Raw genomic sequence first — 15,214 nt, 5'->3', positions numbered from 1 at the left:
TAAGAAGGAGCCATCACGCCACACGGTTTGCACCATGATACATTAAAGCCATTACTTACAAGCACACCGGCAGTGAAGGACAACTGTGTTATGCAGGCTAATACAATGCTCAGCCAAGCACACGCAGAGGCAGGAAAGCCACAGAACTTGGCCTATATATCATACTGCGGGATTTAGCAAGATTTTGGCACACACAGAGAAAGCTATATGCTACGTCTAAATCACGGGAGTCAGTCGAAAAGTGAAAATGTAAAGGTCTGCATTAATTGTCTGCTGATACAATTATTATGTCCATCAATTTATTTTCTTTTGCTTATACAATTTAGGGTCACAATTGTGCTGGTGCTAATCCCAGCTGCTATAGGACAATAGTTGGGGTACATGGTAGACAGGCTGTCAACCTACTGACGGCTAACAGAGAGACAGAAAGACATTCACAGATACAGCAAGTTTAGAATCATCAATCAGCCTAACGCACATTTAGTTGTACTAATTCGTTTGTACCCCTCAGGTATAAAAAGCCGATGGGGTATTGTCACCCTGCCTGAGGGGCAGGTGGGCGCGCACTGTGGACACTGAAATGGGATAACTCGAGAATGAAGTGAGTGAAAGAGTTTCAAATTGACACAACTGTGCATCTACAAAAACATCTCAAATGTGGGAAAATCTCAGTGACCTCAGACTCAGGGACAAGAGGTAAGGTTTTCTGAAAATCTTGTGAGTGCGATAACGCAAGAAGGACGTCACTTGGGATTTTTTAAAAATTGATACGATTGGTGCATCTCCTAAAAATGTCAGACAAGTGTGAATCCTCACTCAGAGTGACTGAGTTCAAGGTCGGAGGTCAATGTTTCTGAAAATTACCTTTCTAACTAATACAATAGGCACATCTACTAGGAGGCTGAGGGGTAGCACCCGTGGCCACTAGTTTTATTGTTTGAAAGTATTTAGTTTTAGTTCTGTTTTTATTGAGTTTAACACAATTTATTTTTCTAGGTTTTTAGTTTATTCTTTGTGGGTTCTGTCCTCCAAGGTTAACTAGGAACAAACGTAAACAAAACATCCTAACGCTTCACAGAAGGGCCTTAGCTGGCCATTTGCTTTAAACTCAGGACCTTCTTGCTGTGAGGCAACGGTGCTAACCAACACACCACCATGCTACCTCACATTTGTTATGTATGACTTTTCATTTTCAAATAAATAGTCTAATTTGCTCAGCTTTAGCGGTCCTATTTAATAACAGACTATTTTTTGTAAGAGCAGCTACAAGTATTATTAACATTTTTGTTATTAAATTGACTGCAAAAACTGCTGAGACTACCAAGAATACTTAAAGCGAAACAGACTCATTCTTTCAGAACAGATATTGGATCTAAACAATAGCTGAATGAAGCTTTGAAACGTGAATTGATGCATGTTGCTGTTCAAAGAAAAATAATTATATATCTGACTTGCTCGGTCTCAATAATAGTTTAAGGCTCGATAGTGTTGGTCACACCCAAATGTGCTTGTACCCCATGATTGCAGTCATTAATTACCCTTGTCCCCATATTCCAGGTGCTAGTTTAAGAGTTCAAAAGGTCAGTTCCTAAGACAGCATAAATTGTGCATGGGATGAGAACAGTGTTCCCAGTCTAACATACTGTCGAGAGTTATCTCACAGGCAGCACAAACCCTCTGACACCAACCTTTATTAAGAGCATGCTCAACAAAAGGAAGCAAGCTCAGCGCTTCCTTTCTCTCCTGAACTCACTATCATTTTGCTGAACTCGTCCTTTCACCAGGAATTTACTTTTTGTCAGCTTTTCAACATCTGTTCACTGCTCAAGGTTATTATTTGACTCCTGTTAGAAAATCGTTATGATCAAACAGACCAATCATTCTTCCTGGTAATGCCATAAAAGAGACACAGAGGCCTTGCAAACCTTTTGACTTTATATTAAGTTCCGTAATCGTTCGAGACACTTTAAATAAGGGATAGGGAAGAGGCTGGTCCAACTTACTGTGTTGGCAGTGAACTCCGCTGAAACCTGGTAGACACTTGCACACATAACCAATGAAGGTATCACCCCTGTAGGTCTCACTGATCTCACACGTTCCTCTGTTGTGGCAAGGGTTTGGATGGCAAGGACCTGCACAGAAAAAAGAAGAATACAGACACCGATGATGGGGGTGGCTTTTAAAAAAAATTTTTTTAACTGTACACACAAGAGCAAATTGCAGCAGATAATATTCCACAATAATTTTGGTATATGATACAAAAGTGTACTTAGACATCATTATCCAGCCAGTAGTCTAATAAACTAAACAATGGGTGTCCCATTAAACACATCTACAGTTTTTAATAGCACACAATAACACACAAAGTTTTAATACATAAGGTATTCTGGGAGACATCGTGAGGTGGTGTTTAAGTAAAACTGCTTGACAGGAGAAACTGAGGATGAAAGGAGTGTCGGGAGAGTCTGTCTTTCAGTGACTGCTGCTGTTGTCTAGAGGGCGGCCCAAGGCACCGTCTAGAAATCACTGAATGTGTCCCCTCCAGGAAGGCAACACTTCATTCTCACAGTGCTAAGCGAAAAGCACAGACTAGCTGCAAGGTAAAATGGAGCACCACCATCTATGCACTGAAATGTACCCACGGCGTCACCCACGCATACGTACACACACAGATCCTCACACAAATAAGTCGAGTTTTGACTAAGCAGTTACTTAAATTTGAAACAAGATTATTATTATTTTGAATTAATGAAAAGTGGCCATTGTTGTGAACAATTCACCAGTTTTAAGAGTTTCTGTTCATGCGTCCCCCAAAATGGAGAATCGTTATTAATACTGTACTGAATTTGTACTCCACAGAGCAAAATAATAGTCTCTGAAGAAGTGATTGCTCAAGTGATTGCCACTGTGAAAGTACTGCTGCTGTCCTGAATACTAGGGGCAGGCTAGCCAACCTCTGAGGGTTTGAACAATATAAGGTATAGTCTAAAGTTGTGAATGTGCAGCAGAATGGCCAGCACAAACGCACTGTCTTTAATAGTTGTGTGGATGCCTTAATAGGCATCCACACTATTGAGTTCCTGTTTCTCTTTATTCTTTATTATTCCGGGTGTTTCCGTACACTTTTCGCCGTGGATCTACTTCCACAATTTTTGTGCTATTTTCACCGTTCAAACTCTAAACTGTTCTGCTCTTTCTGCTTATGCCGGCTATGACTTTTGGTGTTTATTACTATTATACTTTTTAAAATATTACACTTTTTTCCTTTAATTTGTCCCATTGAAATGAATGGGAAACTTCCACAATTCTGCTAAAACTTTCTTGTCTTTGAAACTTAACTACTGCCTCATACTTTCACCTAGAAACTCCATTCAAACTTTAAAACATTCTCAAATGATTGGGCTATTCCTGTATGATTCAGCTTTTTCAGATCTTCTACTGTTTTCATCTTATCTCTCTTTAAGTCTTCAGTTGCAAAATTGTGATTTTTCAGAAAATACATGCGTTGCTATGGTTGCTATGCAATTAACTCAGAGGGGACAGTGAAACTGTTTGAATTTTCTCTTCATGTCCAAACAACTTCTTGCTACTCGCTCAATTTCCACTCAAGCCCCACAGATTATACACCAAAACGTAGGTATTTTTGCTGGCTTTCAGAAAATGTCCCTATCATTGTTGTGGGACTCATAGTTATTTTGCAAATCTCCTCAGAGTAACACAAAGTCAGAAAACTCTCCATATAAACTCAATGGAGAGTTTGTTCAAAATCACCGCTGGATTTCTCTAATGAGAGGCATTTTCAAATTGTCATATCTCCTTAACGAAGCGAAGTTAAGACATGAGGCTTGTCCCGGTATATCTTCAGACACTCCTGATGCTCACAATTCAAGAATTATTTTCTCACCTATTACCGTTCTGAGATGAGTTAGACTTGTTTGAGGGTAGGAAATTTGTCCCTCGCTCAGATTTCATCAGATTTCAAATTCTGGAAATGAGTCACTTTTTTCTCTCATCATATCTTTTTGATGGATTTCCACAGAGCCCTGAAAATTTCCATGACTGTTCACCAAAGCCTGCTGTTTCTTACGGTGAAAGAATGATTTTGATGCTCCATATAGATTTAGAGTTACCAAAGGTTGTTTGAGAGCAAGTCAAGGCAGTTTTTGCTTCGCCTCTACTCAGTTACAGTGTATTACAAGTCATATATCTTTAATAATTTATATTTTATCTCTGAATTATGAAGACCTGAAGATTCCCCCATCTCTTCTGAACAAAACAATGTCTGAATGACCGTTCTAGCCTCTACGGTTAGGAAATTATGGCCATTTGTTCGAGGGGAATCCTGAATGTCAGAAATACACTGAAGAAAACTCACACCTCTCTCTGTGTCTGCGTGTGTAAGGGCTGACTACAGCAGGCGCAGCTAATTTAACTGACCTACATATACCAAGCCCAGACTCTCAACAGCTCCTGTTCCCTTTACTGTCTGTGTATGTGTGTCTGTGTATCAATATTTCTCCTATGTTTAGGTATTACTCCTCAATCATAGTATTTCTGCTAAAGCAAAGTACTTCTACTACATCTTAGTACTTCTGCTAAATCATAGTATTTTTTGAAAAATCATAGTATATTTGCCAAATCATGGTATTTGTGCAAAATCATGGTTTTGGGGCCAAATCATAATATTTCTGTTATGTTATAGTATATGTGCTGAATATATTATATGTGCCAAATCACAGTATTTATACCAAATTATAGTATTTATGCCAAATTACAGTATTTCTGCTAAAAAGCAGAAATAGTCCTTTTTAGCAGGAATTTCTGCCAAAAGATAGTATTTATGTTAAAACATAGTATTTCTGCTAAATCAGAGTATTCCTGCCAAATCATAGTATTTGTACTGAAACATAGTACTTCTGCCCAATCACATTATTTGTACTAAATGATAGTACTTGTGCCAAATCATAGTATTTGTGCCAAAGCATCGTATTTGTATGGAGTCATAGTATTTCTTCTAAATCATAGTATTTCAATCAAATCTCAGTAGTTGTTGTTAAAACGCAGTATTATTGCAAAATCATAGTATTTGTACCCATTCATAGTATTTCTGCTAAATCATAGCATTTGTGCCAAATCATGGTATTTGTGCAAAAACATAGTATGTCTGCAAAACCATAGTATATCCCTTATGTTATAGTATTACTACTAAGGCATAGTATTTCTGCCAAATCATAGTATTTGTACTAAATCATAGTACTTGTGCCAAATCATAGTATTTGTTGCACATCATAGTATTGGAACCAAAACATAGTATTTGTCCCAAAGCATCGTATTTGTATGGAGTAATAGTATTTCTTCAAAATCATAGTATTTCAATCAAATCTCAGTAGTTGTGTTAAAATGCAGTATTATTGCCAAATCATAGTATTTGTACCCAATCATAGTATTTTTGCCATGTCATTGTATTTGTGCCAAATCATAGTATTTTTGCCAAATTGTGGTATTTGTGCCCAATTAATAATTCTGTTATGTTATAGTATTACTACTAAGTTGTAGAATATCTGTTATGTTATAGTGTATCTGCGGAATATAGTATTTGTGCCAAATCGTAGTATTTATACCAAATCACAGTATTTGTGCTAAAACATAGTATTTCTGCCATATTGTGGCATTTGTGCAAGAACATTGAACTGTTATGTTATAGTATTACTACTAAGTCATAGTATTTCTGCGTTGTTATAGTATTTGTACTAAAACGTAGTATCTCTGCCAAGTCATAGAATTACTGCAATTTCATAGTTTTTTTTAGGAAATCTGTTATGTTATAGTATTACTACTAAGTCATAGTATTTCTGCCAAATCATAGTATTTGTGCCAAAGCATCGTATTTGTATGGAGCAATAGTATTTCTTCAAAATCATAGTATTTCAATCAAATCTCAGTAGTTGTGTTAAAATGCAGTATTATTGCCAAATCATAGTATTTGTACCCAATCATAGTATTTTTGCCAAATTGTGGTATTTGTGCCCAATTAATAATTCTGTTATGTTATAGTATTACTACTAAGTCGTAGAATATCTGTTATGTTATAGTGTATCTGCGGAATATAGTATGTGTGCCAAATCGTAGTATTTATACCAAATCACAGTATTTATGCTAAAACATAGTATTTCTGCCATATTGTGGTATTTGTGCAAGAACATTGAACTGTTATGTTATAGTATTACTACTAAGTCATAGTATTTCTGCCAAATCATAGTATTTCTGTGAATTTGTATACTGTAATATCACTGTAGTATGTAGTGGCTAAGTAGGGGGTGTTTACAGTGTAAATAGGTCATCTCTTGTGTTGGAGTGCCCTCTTGTGGCGCCTTTTGGGTAGTGCCTTAGTAAACGTGAACTCTGTAAGAAGTGGTATCAGACTGATTTGTAGTGGAGGAATTTGTTGCCAGTGTTCTTAATCATAGAAACCACACCATATCACCTCTCCACATCCTCCTACTGTATGCCATGCCTCCCTGTACCATCCATCTGACCGCCAATAAACTCCACCTGTGGTAATCTAATCCCTGGATGTCAGCCTCTCCTTCTGACCGAGGATAGTTACTATTGCAGCACCACCCAGCATTAAACTGACGTACACCATTCTGTACAATAGTATTTGTGCTAAAAAGTAGTATTTCTGCCAAATCATAGTATTACTGCTATTTCATACTATTTAAGCGAAATTACAGTGTTTCTGCAAAAACATGTTTGAGGGGTGGAAATCTGTCCTCCTCTCATTTTTCAAACTCCGAAAATTAAGCCATTTCTTCTCTCGTCATGTCTCCGCGACGGAGATACAAAGAGCTATGTAAATCGTAGTCAAAGTACACCAAAGTCCGCTGATTCACCCAGTGCAAGAATTATGTTTCTATCCCACCTAGTTTTTGAGTACAAATTTATACACTATCACAGACCGGTAATTCATATTGATAATTTATTACAATTCTGCAAAGTTTTATGATTTTAGCAGCTTTTCTAATATGGACCTCACATTCTTGTTAACAGTCTATGGCAGAAATACATACAAGTACACAGCCTGATGAAGCAGACAGAAGCAGTACCTCTGATTGGTTCAGCATTTTCACCTCTTATCAGCACAAATCTCAGCCTCTTCTGCTGTTTTCATTAGAATTGTAAGCTTTTCCACCTTTTTTCAGTTACGTGAGAACCAGTTTGGCTCAATGAGTAGCTGAAAAATGTCAGCCTCTTCTGCTGTTTTAGCAGGATTTCAGAGTTCAGCTTTTTCACTTGTTTTAAGCACAAATTTCAGTTTCTTTACCTCATTTCACAACAAAGTTCTTCCTCTTCACCTCTTTTCTGCTAATTTGAGCTTCTGCTCCACAGTGCACATTGTCCCTCTCATCATATCTTTGCTTGTGACCAGAACTCATTTGGCTCAGAGGGTAGGGCATCTGCCGTGAGACCCGGTGGCAGAGGTTTGAATCCTACCTGTGACAGTTGCTACACATGTTCCCTGCTTGCATGCGCTCTGCTTTCTTGTGTGTCACTGCTCTCCAGTGTGTCATTACACATACAGCCATCTTCAGCAAGTACTTCTACTTCTACACCTCTTTTCAGCTCATCTTTTTGCTTCTTTGCCTCTTTTCAGCAGAAATTCTTCTGATTCACCTCTTTTCTGCCAAATGTTTAGCTTTTTCACCTCTTATCAGCACAATTCTAAGCAGCTTCTGCTAATTTCACCACAATTGTCACTCTCTCCACCTCTTCTTTGTGTGAATGAGTTTGGTGCAGTGAGGTGAATTGCCGCCTTTAGACCAGAAGGGCCAGGTTCGAATCCTGCTCAGGGCAATGGTTTTTTTTGTTTTTTTTTCAACTTTTTCAGCTTTTTTCAGCAGACATCTTCAGCGTTAAGGCATCCACACAGCATTTTCGCAGGAAATGCAAATTTTTCTAGTTATAAATATATTGGTGCAAAAAACATTTTAAAAAGGTCACATGATGTTCTTATTTTGCTCCAATGTACATTAAATTGTTAACTCCAATGACTGCAATGGCTTTTTTATTGAGATACTTGTTGCCCTTTGGTGTTCCAAAGTACTTTTGTGACACAAAAGCATTACCAAAAGACAGAAACATTGTTTGAATTTCAGAAAATTGTAGCAAATTTACTCTACTAATAAACTGAGGCAATCCTTTAAGTCACTTCATTTGTATTGGAACATACTGTTTTCTGCATAGTTTGCTTCAGTGGATGTTTTTATTGCTTTCAGTGCTGTACAAATGACCTCCACCAATAAAATCTGTCCATTTGGTTGAAGTTACCCCATGTTGTGCACAGATAACCGCAGTTCAGCATTCCTACAGAAAATCAAACGCTTATGCTGTACCCTGTGTGAGGGTCAGTGCTGCTCAGAACACAAAAGGCTCCTATGAGCCAAACACTAATTTGCAAGGGAATTCATATTCATAGCCACAAATCACATGTATTCATGCTGTGTAAACAAAACCCCATTCATCATTACCATTGTTTTCTCATCAATATTTGGGTGCACAGAACACTGGGAAGCTTCGCCACTACAGAATTCATGCTTTGGGATTTAAGCAAACAATAGAATGAATTTCAATAAAACAAGCAAAAAAAAGAAAAAGAAAAAAAAGAAAACGCCTCAAAGTTACGCCGGTAATGATTAATAACTCTGTTGGAGCATGATTCTTTCCATGTTTGTTGCTGTTTTTTCTTTCTTCTTTTTGTTTTTGTTCTCGTTATGGTACCTCTTTGCAACCCATAATGATAACTAAGGTTATGAATAAAAATTATTATAACAAAACCTGCTGTGTATGATACAGCAATGAATTAATTAACTGCCAATGCCCACAAAACTGTGACATTCAAAATCTTTCATGAACTAGCCTGCAGAATGAGGCAAAATGTTAATGATGACGCCTAGATGCAAGCTTGTAGGTTTCATAACTCAAAAACCTGCCAATATCTGTCTAATCTTTTATACATTGAGTTGTAAAACTGCACTGAGTCTGTCAAAACTTTGCAGATTGATGGGGCGTGTTCGTTGCTCATCTAGTGATGTGTGCGCACCGTGCACTTAGGCTGAATTCTTACAGTGGTCGCCCAGGCTTGCATCCACCCCAGACTCCTTGCTGCATGTCAACCCTCGTCACCCACGCCTACACCCAGGCATCTGGGTGCTAGCTAGGTACATGTCAATTGATCATTTATTGTAAAATGTAATGTTTAGATTAAATCTTATTATAAACCACAAAATCATTGTTTGCCTGTCCGCAAACTCCTCCTACAGGATCACAAGTACAGCAACCAAATACGGGAGACATCTTTAGCCAATGAAGGTTCTTATTCTATATCATGACATTGTCATGTTGCCAATCAACCAGCTACCAAAGGGCTTAAAGGACCCATGTTTAGCATTTGCGCAACTAAAGCAGCTTATAAAAGTATGATTTTGATTTAATTTATATCCAGAAAAATTCAAATGTAGTATATTATAATACGACCATGTTACCTGTGAACCAGTTAATTGATATTTATATAATGGAGCAGCAACTGAGCTTTGTAAGGGACCCATAAAAATTGGCTAATTTTAGTACAGTATTTATTTTTTTGAATCTATTTATCTTTCATGCTTTTTAATCTATAAACAAGAGCTACCACATTGCCAACAGCATGAACTGACTGCACAATCTGCATTTAGTAATGATATCTAACATGACTCTAAAGTTTCAAAAAGCCTGCTGAGAAAAGAACTAGCAAATCCGAATTCTTTTCATCAGCATGCCCTTGTAAGTTTCCTATCTTGTGATGCAATTTCTATTCCAGTCATTTTACAGTCATATCTTAGAGTTGACAGGGAAACTGTGCTTTGACAGGTCTCTTATTTCATTTTAAGCGATGGGAAACAAGAAGAAGTCTCAAGGGTGAGAATCTCATGCCCTCTTAAGTCAGTTTGACAAATTAGCAGCCATGAGCACAACATTTGACAACGTCAAGTAAAAAGCTGCAGCCTTAAATTGTTTACTATATCAACGGGGCAACCATTTCACACTAGCCCCAACCCATAAAAAGAATAGGAAAAAAAATGAAGTAAATAAACAAATAAATACAAAATCACTACCGACCCTATTATTGTTCTCTCACTGGAATTAGTAGGCCTCTAGGTGTGAATTTCAAATGAGGTAATCCTATCGAAGTCATACTATTTCAAATCCTGGACCTGTATTAGTAATAATCAGAGTGGTGGATAATCAGTTGAACAGAGGCTTGTATAATAGCTTTCACAGAGGACCTGCTCACTGTGAGAAAGGGGGTTGACAGGTTTCAGGGCTCTTTTGATGTAATGATCTGTAGTCGCACCATGCTGTACTGACAGCATCCCTAATGGCAAGTGCATAAAACAGAAAAAGTGGGGACAAAAGGAGGTAGTGAGAGAGAAAAGAGGGAGGGAATGGTTTCTCAGTTAGTGTGTTAGAGAGATACAAAGAGTGTTCAGTATGACATCTACATTTGATTTCATAATTTCTGTCAAAAAAAAAAGAAAAACAGGAAGAAAAAAAAAACGCCCCAGTGTGCCGGAAATTAAGCAAACTTTTGTATGGTATGAGTTCAAAATAAGCCAAAAACTGAGGAACTGCAGAACTGTTATGAGTCAGGATCAAATGCCAGATCACATTAGCACACATACAAAAATCTGACATCCACTTAGCATATAATATCAAAAACTGTTCATCTGAGAGAGAGCAAATTGTCTCGCCAGTGGAAAACACCACATGAAAATTGCAACAGCTACTTTCGTGCCCTCGGTGGGCTGAGACTGACACAATTTTTCAGAAACTTACAAAAAACATGAACCAAAACAAAACCGCGTTCCGTTTCTAATTTCTTGGGAAAATAATAGTTACAAAAACATTTTTAAAAAAAGAAATAAGTTAGTTTATAGTCTCCAAACTTTTCAACTAAGAGGATGATGATTTTCATTAAGAAAGAAGTGTTTTTTAATGCTATAAACAAAAAAAGAAAGAAATCCCTTATTCACTCCAACAGCTGCCCATTTCTAGAAAGGATTAAGTACTGGGAGCCATGATGGAAGCAACAGAGAGGAAAAACCAAACACTACTTAGAGAAAAGAAGCAACTTTCCAAGGAAAGGCGAGGGAGTAAACATGGTGTGCCATTAAATTGTGTTTTCTTCACACAAACACACACCATGTACCATTTAAGTTGTGTGTTGCTGATTGCTGGAAAGTATTAGCTGCTAATGCTTCTACTACAGTGGCTTGCAAAAGTATTCGGCCCCCTTAAACTTTTCCACATTGTCACATCCACAAACAGCCACAAACATGAATCAATTTTATTGGAATTCCACGTGAAAGACCAATACAAAGTGGTGTACACGTGAGAAGTGGAACGAAAATCATACATGATTCCAAACATTTTTTACAAATAAATAACTGAAAAGTGGGGTGTGCTTAATTATTCAGCCCCCTTTGCTCTGAGTGCAGTCAGTTGCCCATAGACATTGCCTGATGAGTGCTAATGACTAAATAGAGTGCACCTGTGTGTAATCTAATGTACACACGGGTATTCACAGACGCGGACTACACCTTTCTTGGCTGCTGCCTCAAAGCACATTGTGCGCTGTCTATCTTGCGTGCTGCACAATATCGTTTATTATTTAGTATCTACTGATATCTACTGCTAGCTAGTTTATTGTGATGGTGCCGTTTTTTTTTATTATGTTGCTCTTTGTTGTTTGCTTTCTCTTCTGTTTTTTTTCTCCATACAGGTGACCCAGGTGTTTTGTTTTTTTTGTTTGTTTGTTTTTTTCTTTCTTCCCCCCCTTCTCACCGTCTCTTCTCCCCTTTGGTTTTCTTTCTCTCCCTCTCTTTCTTTCATTCTTTCTCCCTGTCCTATCCCCCAGTCATGTCTGTCCCGTTTGTAGCAACTGAAAATAAAATAAATTCATAATTATAATAAAGGTCAATCAAATGGACCAATATGGCAAGGCCATGATGATCCACTTGGTAAAATAAATCCGCTTGGCATCTTTCTTGGCCTTAAGACAACAATTCTGATGGCTAAAGATCCAAACGGGACACAAAAAAAAAAAAAGAAAAAAAAAGAAAGTAAAGCTTGTTCAGCAGCAGTGATGACATTCAAATAGGAGGAATTACACCTTAAGATGAATTTGTTATAATTGCATTGTATTTTTAGCACAATAATAAATCTTTACAGATTAATAGTAACTATCCTAACACTGCGGGTAATGCAAGGAGGAAACACTGGGAGCTTTCTTGGGAATTTAAATGTTAGCTGCTGCCCTGCTGTACAAACCAAGACTTGCATAGTGATTGATGCAAGCCTGTGTTGTGTCCAGCATGGGCATTGTGATTTCCTTTCTGACTGCAAAGAGAGGCCAATCAATCAGCTGTGAAATCCTGACCAGTGGTTAAACACAGGAAAGCATCCTTTGTTTCCTTGCAGATCAATCACAGAGATTTGACATTTTCAGGCTTAAGGCTACGTATGTGCTCTGTCACAGTTGCTGTCACAAGCATTAGCTCACCCCCAAATGTATAAGAATTCAGGCATTTGGGAGACAGTATTTCATGCTTTGCACATACTCTGCTTAGCCTGAAAGAAGTGACACAGCTAATAATAATGGTAGCAGTCAATTTTTAGAAAGCACAGATGAGCTGCAAAGCTTGAGGTATTAATAGTCAGTTGAATTTATATGGACATGAATGAACCCAGCCCCTTCCTCATTATGTTTTTTTCTAGACTCAAAGAGAACAACATGTACAATCTGAATAATATATTAAAGCTTTTTCAAAGAAAATTAAATCCAAGATAAAGGAAAGATATCTTCTAGGAAGGGGTGACTGTGGCTCAGGTGGCAGAGCAGATCAGCTACTGATTGGAAGGTTGGTGGTTCAATTCCTGGCTCCCCCAGTCTGCATGCCAAATATCCTTGGGCAAGATACTAACCCCAAATTGCCTTCCGATGCGTTCATCGGAGTGTGAACGTGTGTGAATGTTTATTAGTTGCACTTGAGTCTAGAAGTGCTGGTATGAGTGGGGGTGAATGAGGCATGTTGTATGCAGTGCTTTGAGTACTCCAGGAGAGTAGATGTATAAGAATCAGTCCATTTACCATATCTTCCTACTGCTTGTTGGGTTACATGCATTGTTTAGGGTTATGAGCAGGTCGGGCAAAGTATTGTCTCCATGTGACATATTTCTGCTGATCCCAGGGAAAAAGTTACTGTGCAGCAACATGGGAGGAAATGCTTTTAATCTGGCACCACAAATATTAGTACGCAACTCCTGATGTTTTTGACAGCAACACCGAGCAGCCCTTACCCTGCTTAGATCAGCAACTGCTATTAAAAAAGTGAAATTTGGTAGACATTTAAATAACAAAACTGAAATGCCTGTGTGACTGTCAACTCTGAATTTCAGTTCCAATTTTGCCATCTCAAACAGTTCCCAGTTAACAATGACAAGCCAGGATTCAACCACACGGTTAGGCTTTCATAATATCTTTAAAGAAAACACACACACATGCACACACACGCACACATTTTACCTGCCTCAAGAGTATGAAATTTACATTTAAGCTCTTCAGCTCAGAAGCTGCACCCTGCTACTTTGCTGAGACATCTGATATGCCCTAATTGCGTCAAATGTATTTTAACCTAGCCTTTTTGTATGATGACTTTACTGGCTCATGGGCTCATGGTCACTGCATCCATCCTGCATTTCAACTGATGGAAGCTGGCACTGCACAAACAATATTACATCGAGGCTCTCAGCGTGAGCCGCCGGACGGTTGGGCTTTTAGTGAGTCTTTGGCCTTTTGTTCTCCCGTGCCCTTCCCACTCTGCCATTTCCGCCCATCAGGATTTGACAATGTCAGACAAATACACTTGAAGGTAAAAGTAGTAAGACTCGCGCAGCAACAAAAATGCTTTGGAATATGTCACTCAAAAGAAGAGGTCACATTGAAGACCACCATCCTTCTAGAAAGATCCAAAGAAAAGCGGAAATGAAGGCTGTCTTGTCAGAGACTAAATGCCATGAAAATGTCAGAGCCGTACCTTTTCTCGCAGGGGTCTCTTAAAAAAACATGAAACTTTCTAAAAACTCCAATGTTTATTAGCAAAATCTAAATTATATATGTTAAATAAAATTCCCAGTCTACCAATAACATTTCTGAAAATGTGACAAAGGCTGGCTCTAACTTGTTCACTGGAGAGCTAATATTCAACTTTCTACTTGGCAAATGTTAGTTTTACAATTAAATATGCTCAAATATGCTTCTTCGGTCTCAGTAGTATCCATGGTATTTTGACTGCACATACTGCAACCGCTGAGATTGTGCAATAAAGGTTTGGCGAACAGAATTCAGAAAATATATAGTTTTCTTGTTAAAGTTTAATTTATGCAGCCCCTGCAATTAGTAATGGAAGTAAAAAGGCCTTAAAAGTTTAAATTCCTCCAACCGAGGCAGATCAAAGAACAGCCGTGTCCGTGTGGTTTTTTTGATGAAATTGGTTTTGCTCATAAAACACATCAGGTGCTTAATAAACGATACTTTTATAGAATAAACTCACTGCTTTAAAGGGAAGCCGTGTAGATAACTTGGCAGTATTCATACACTGCCAAATAACCATAATAACCAAACACAGCAAACAATATCCCCCTTTGTATGAATGGAGACAAAGTATGAAAGCTGTGTAGAGTAAGGATATGAAATGCTGTGAAATAGCAGCTGATTTGCTAAATTCTTCAAACTTGTCATGAGCACTTTGGCCTTCCTCATCACTCTGTCCTATTTTCTGTCTCGGTCCAGTTCCAGGTCAGTGGTCACAAGTCAAACCTAATTCAGTTCATTTTCTTACTCCATAATTATTTTTTCTTGCCGTGTTCTCGCTGCTCTGATCTGAAGTGAGTATAATACACGAAAAGTTGCTTTGAAATGCTTTAGGAAAAAAGGATTTACGATAGGTATTTGTGCAAAGAGCAAGATGCTGATGCCAAAAAGTAGTTTATACAGCAGGCAAACCTATTTTAGTAGCAAAAGTAGACAGCAGTCACTGCACTGGACTTACATATTCCCTTGAGACGCCTGTGTAGTTTGTCTATTGTGTCACATTCTTTGCATTGCTGCAGCAAAGTA

At 38.0% G+C, this 15,214-nt stretch overlaps 1 protein-coding gene across 3 annotated transcripts in view; it reads right to left on the bottom strand.

Annotated features, from left to right (window-relative positions):
* Positions 1 to 15,214, bottom strand: part of edil3a (EGF-like repeats and discoidin I-like domains 3a) — a 135,354-nt gene that overhangs the window by 85,353 nt on the left and 34,787 nt on the right. For all 3 annotated transcript variants that reach the window (XM_080893272.1, XM_080893273.1, XM_080893274.1), the window contains one exon: positions 2,004 to 2,132. In XM_080893272.1, the coding sequence (XP_080749398.1) occupies positions 2,004 to 2,132 (129 nt within the window). The remainder of the gene's footprint in view (positions 1 to 2,003; positions 2,133 to 15,214) is intronic.

Source organism: Rhamphochromis sp. 'chilingali' (assembly GCF_963969265.1).
Source record: "Rhamphochromis sp. 'chilingali' genome assembly, chromosome: 10".
Classification (NCBI taxonomy): domain Eukaryota; kingdom Metazoa; phylum Chordata; class Actinopteri; order Cichliformes; family Cichlidae; genus Rhamphochromis; species Rhamphochromis sp. 'chilingali'.
Note: the sequence above shows the minus strand (reverse complement) of the source record. Positions and strands in the feature narration are given on the sequence as shown.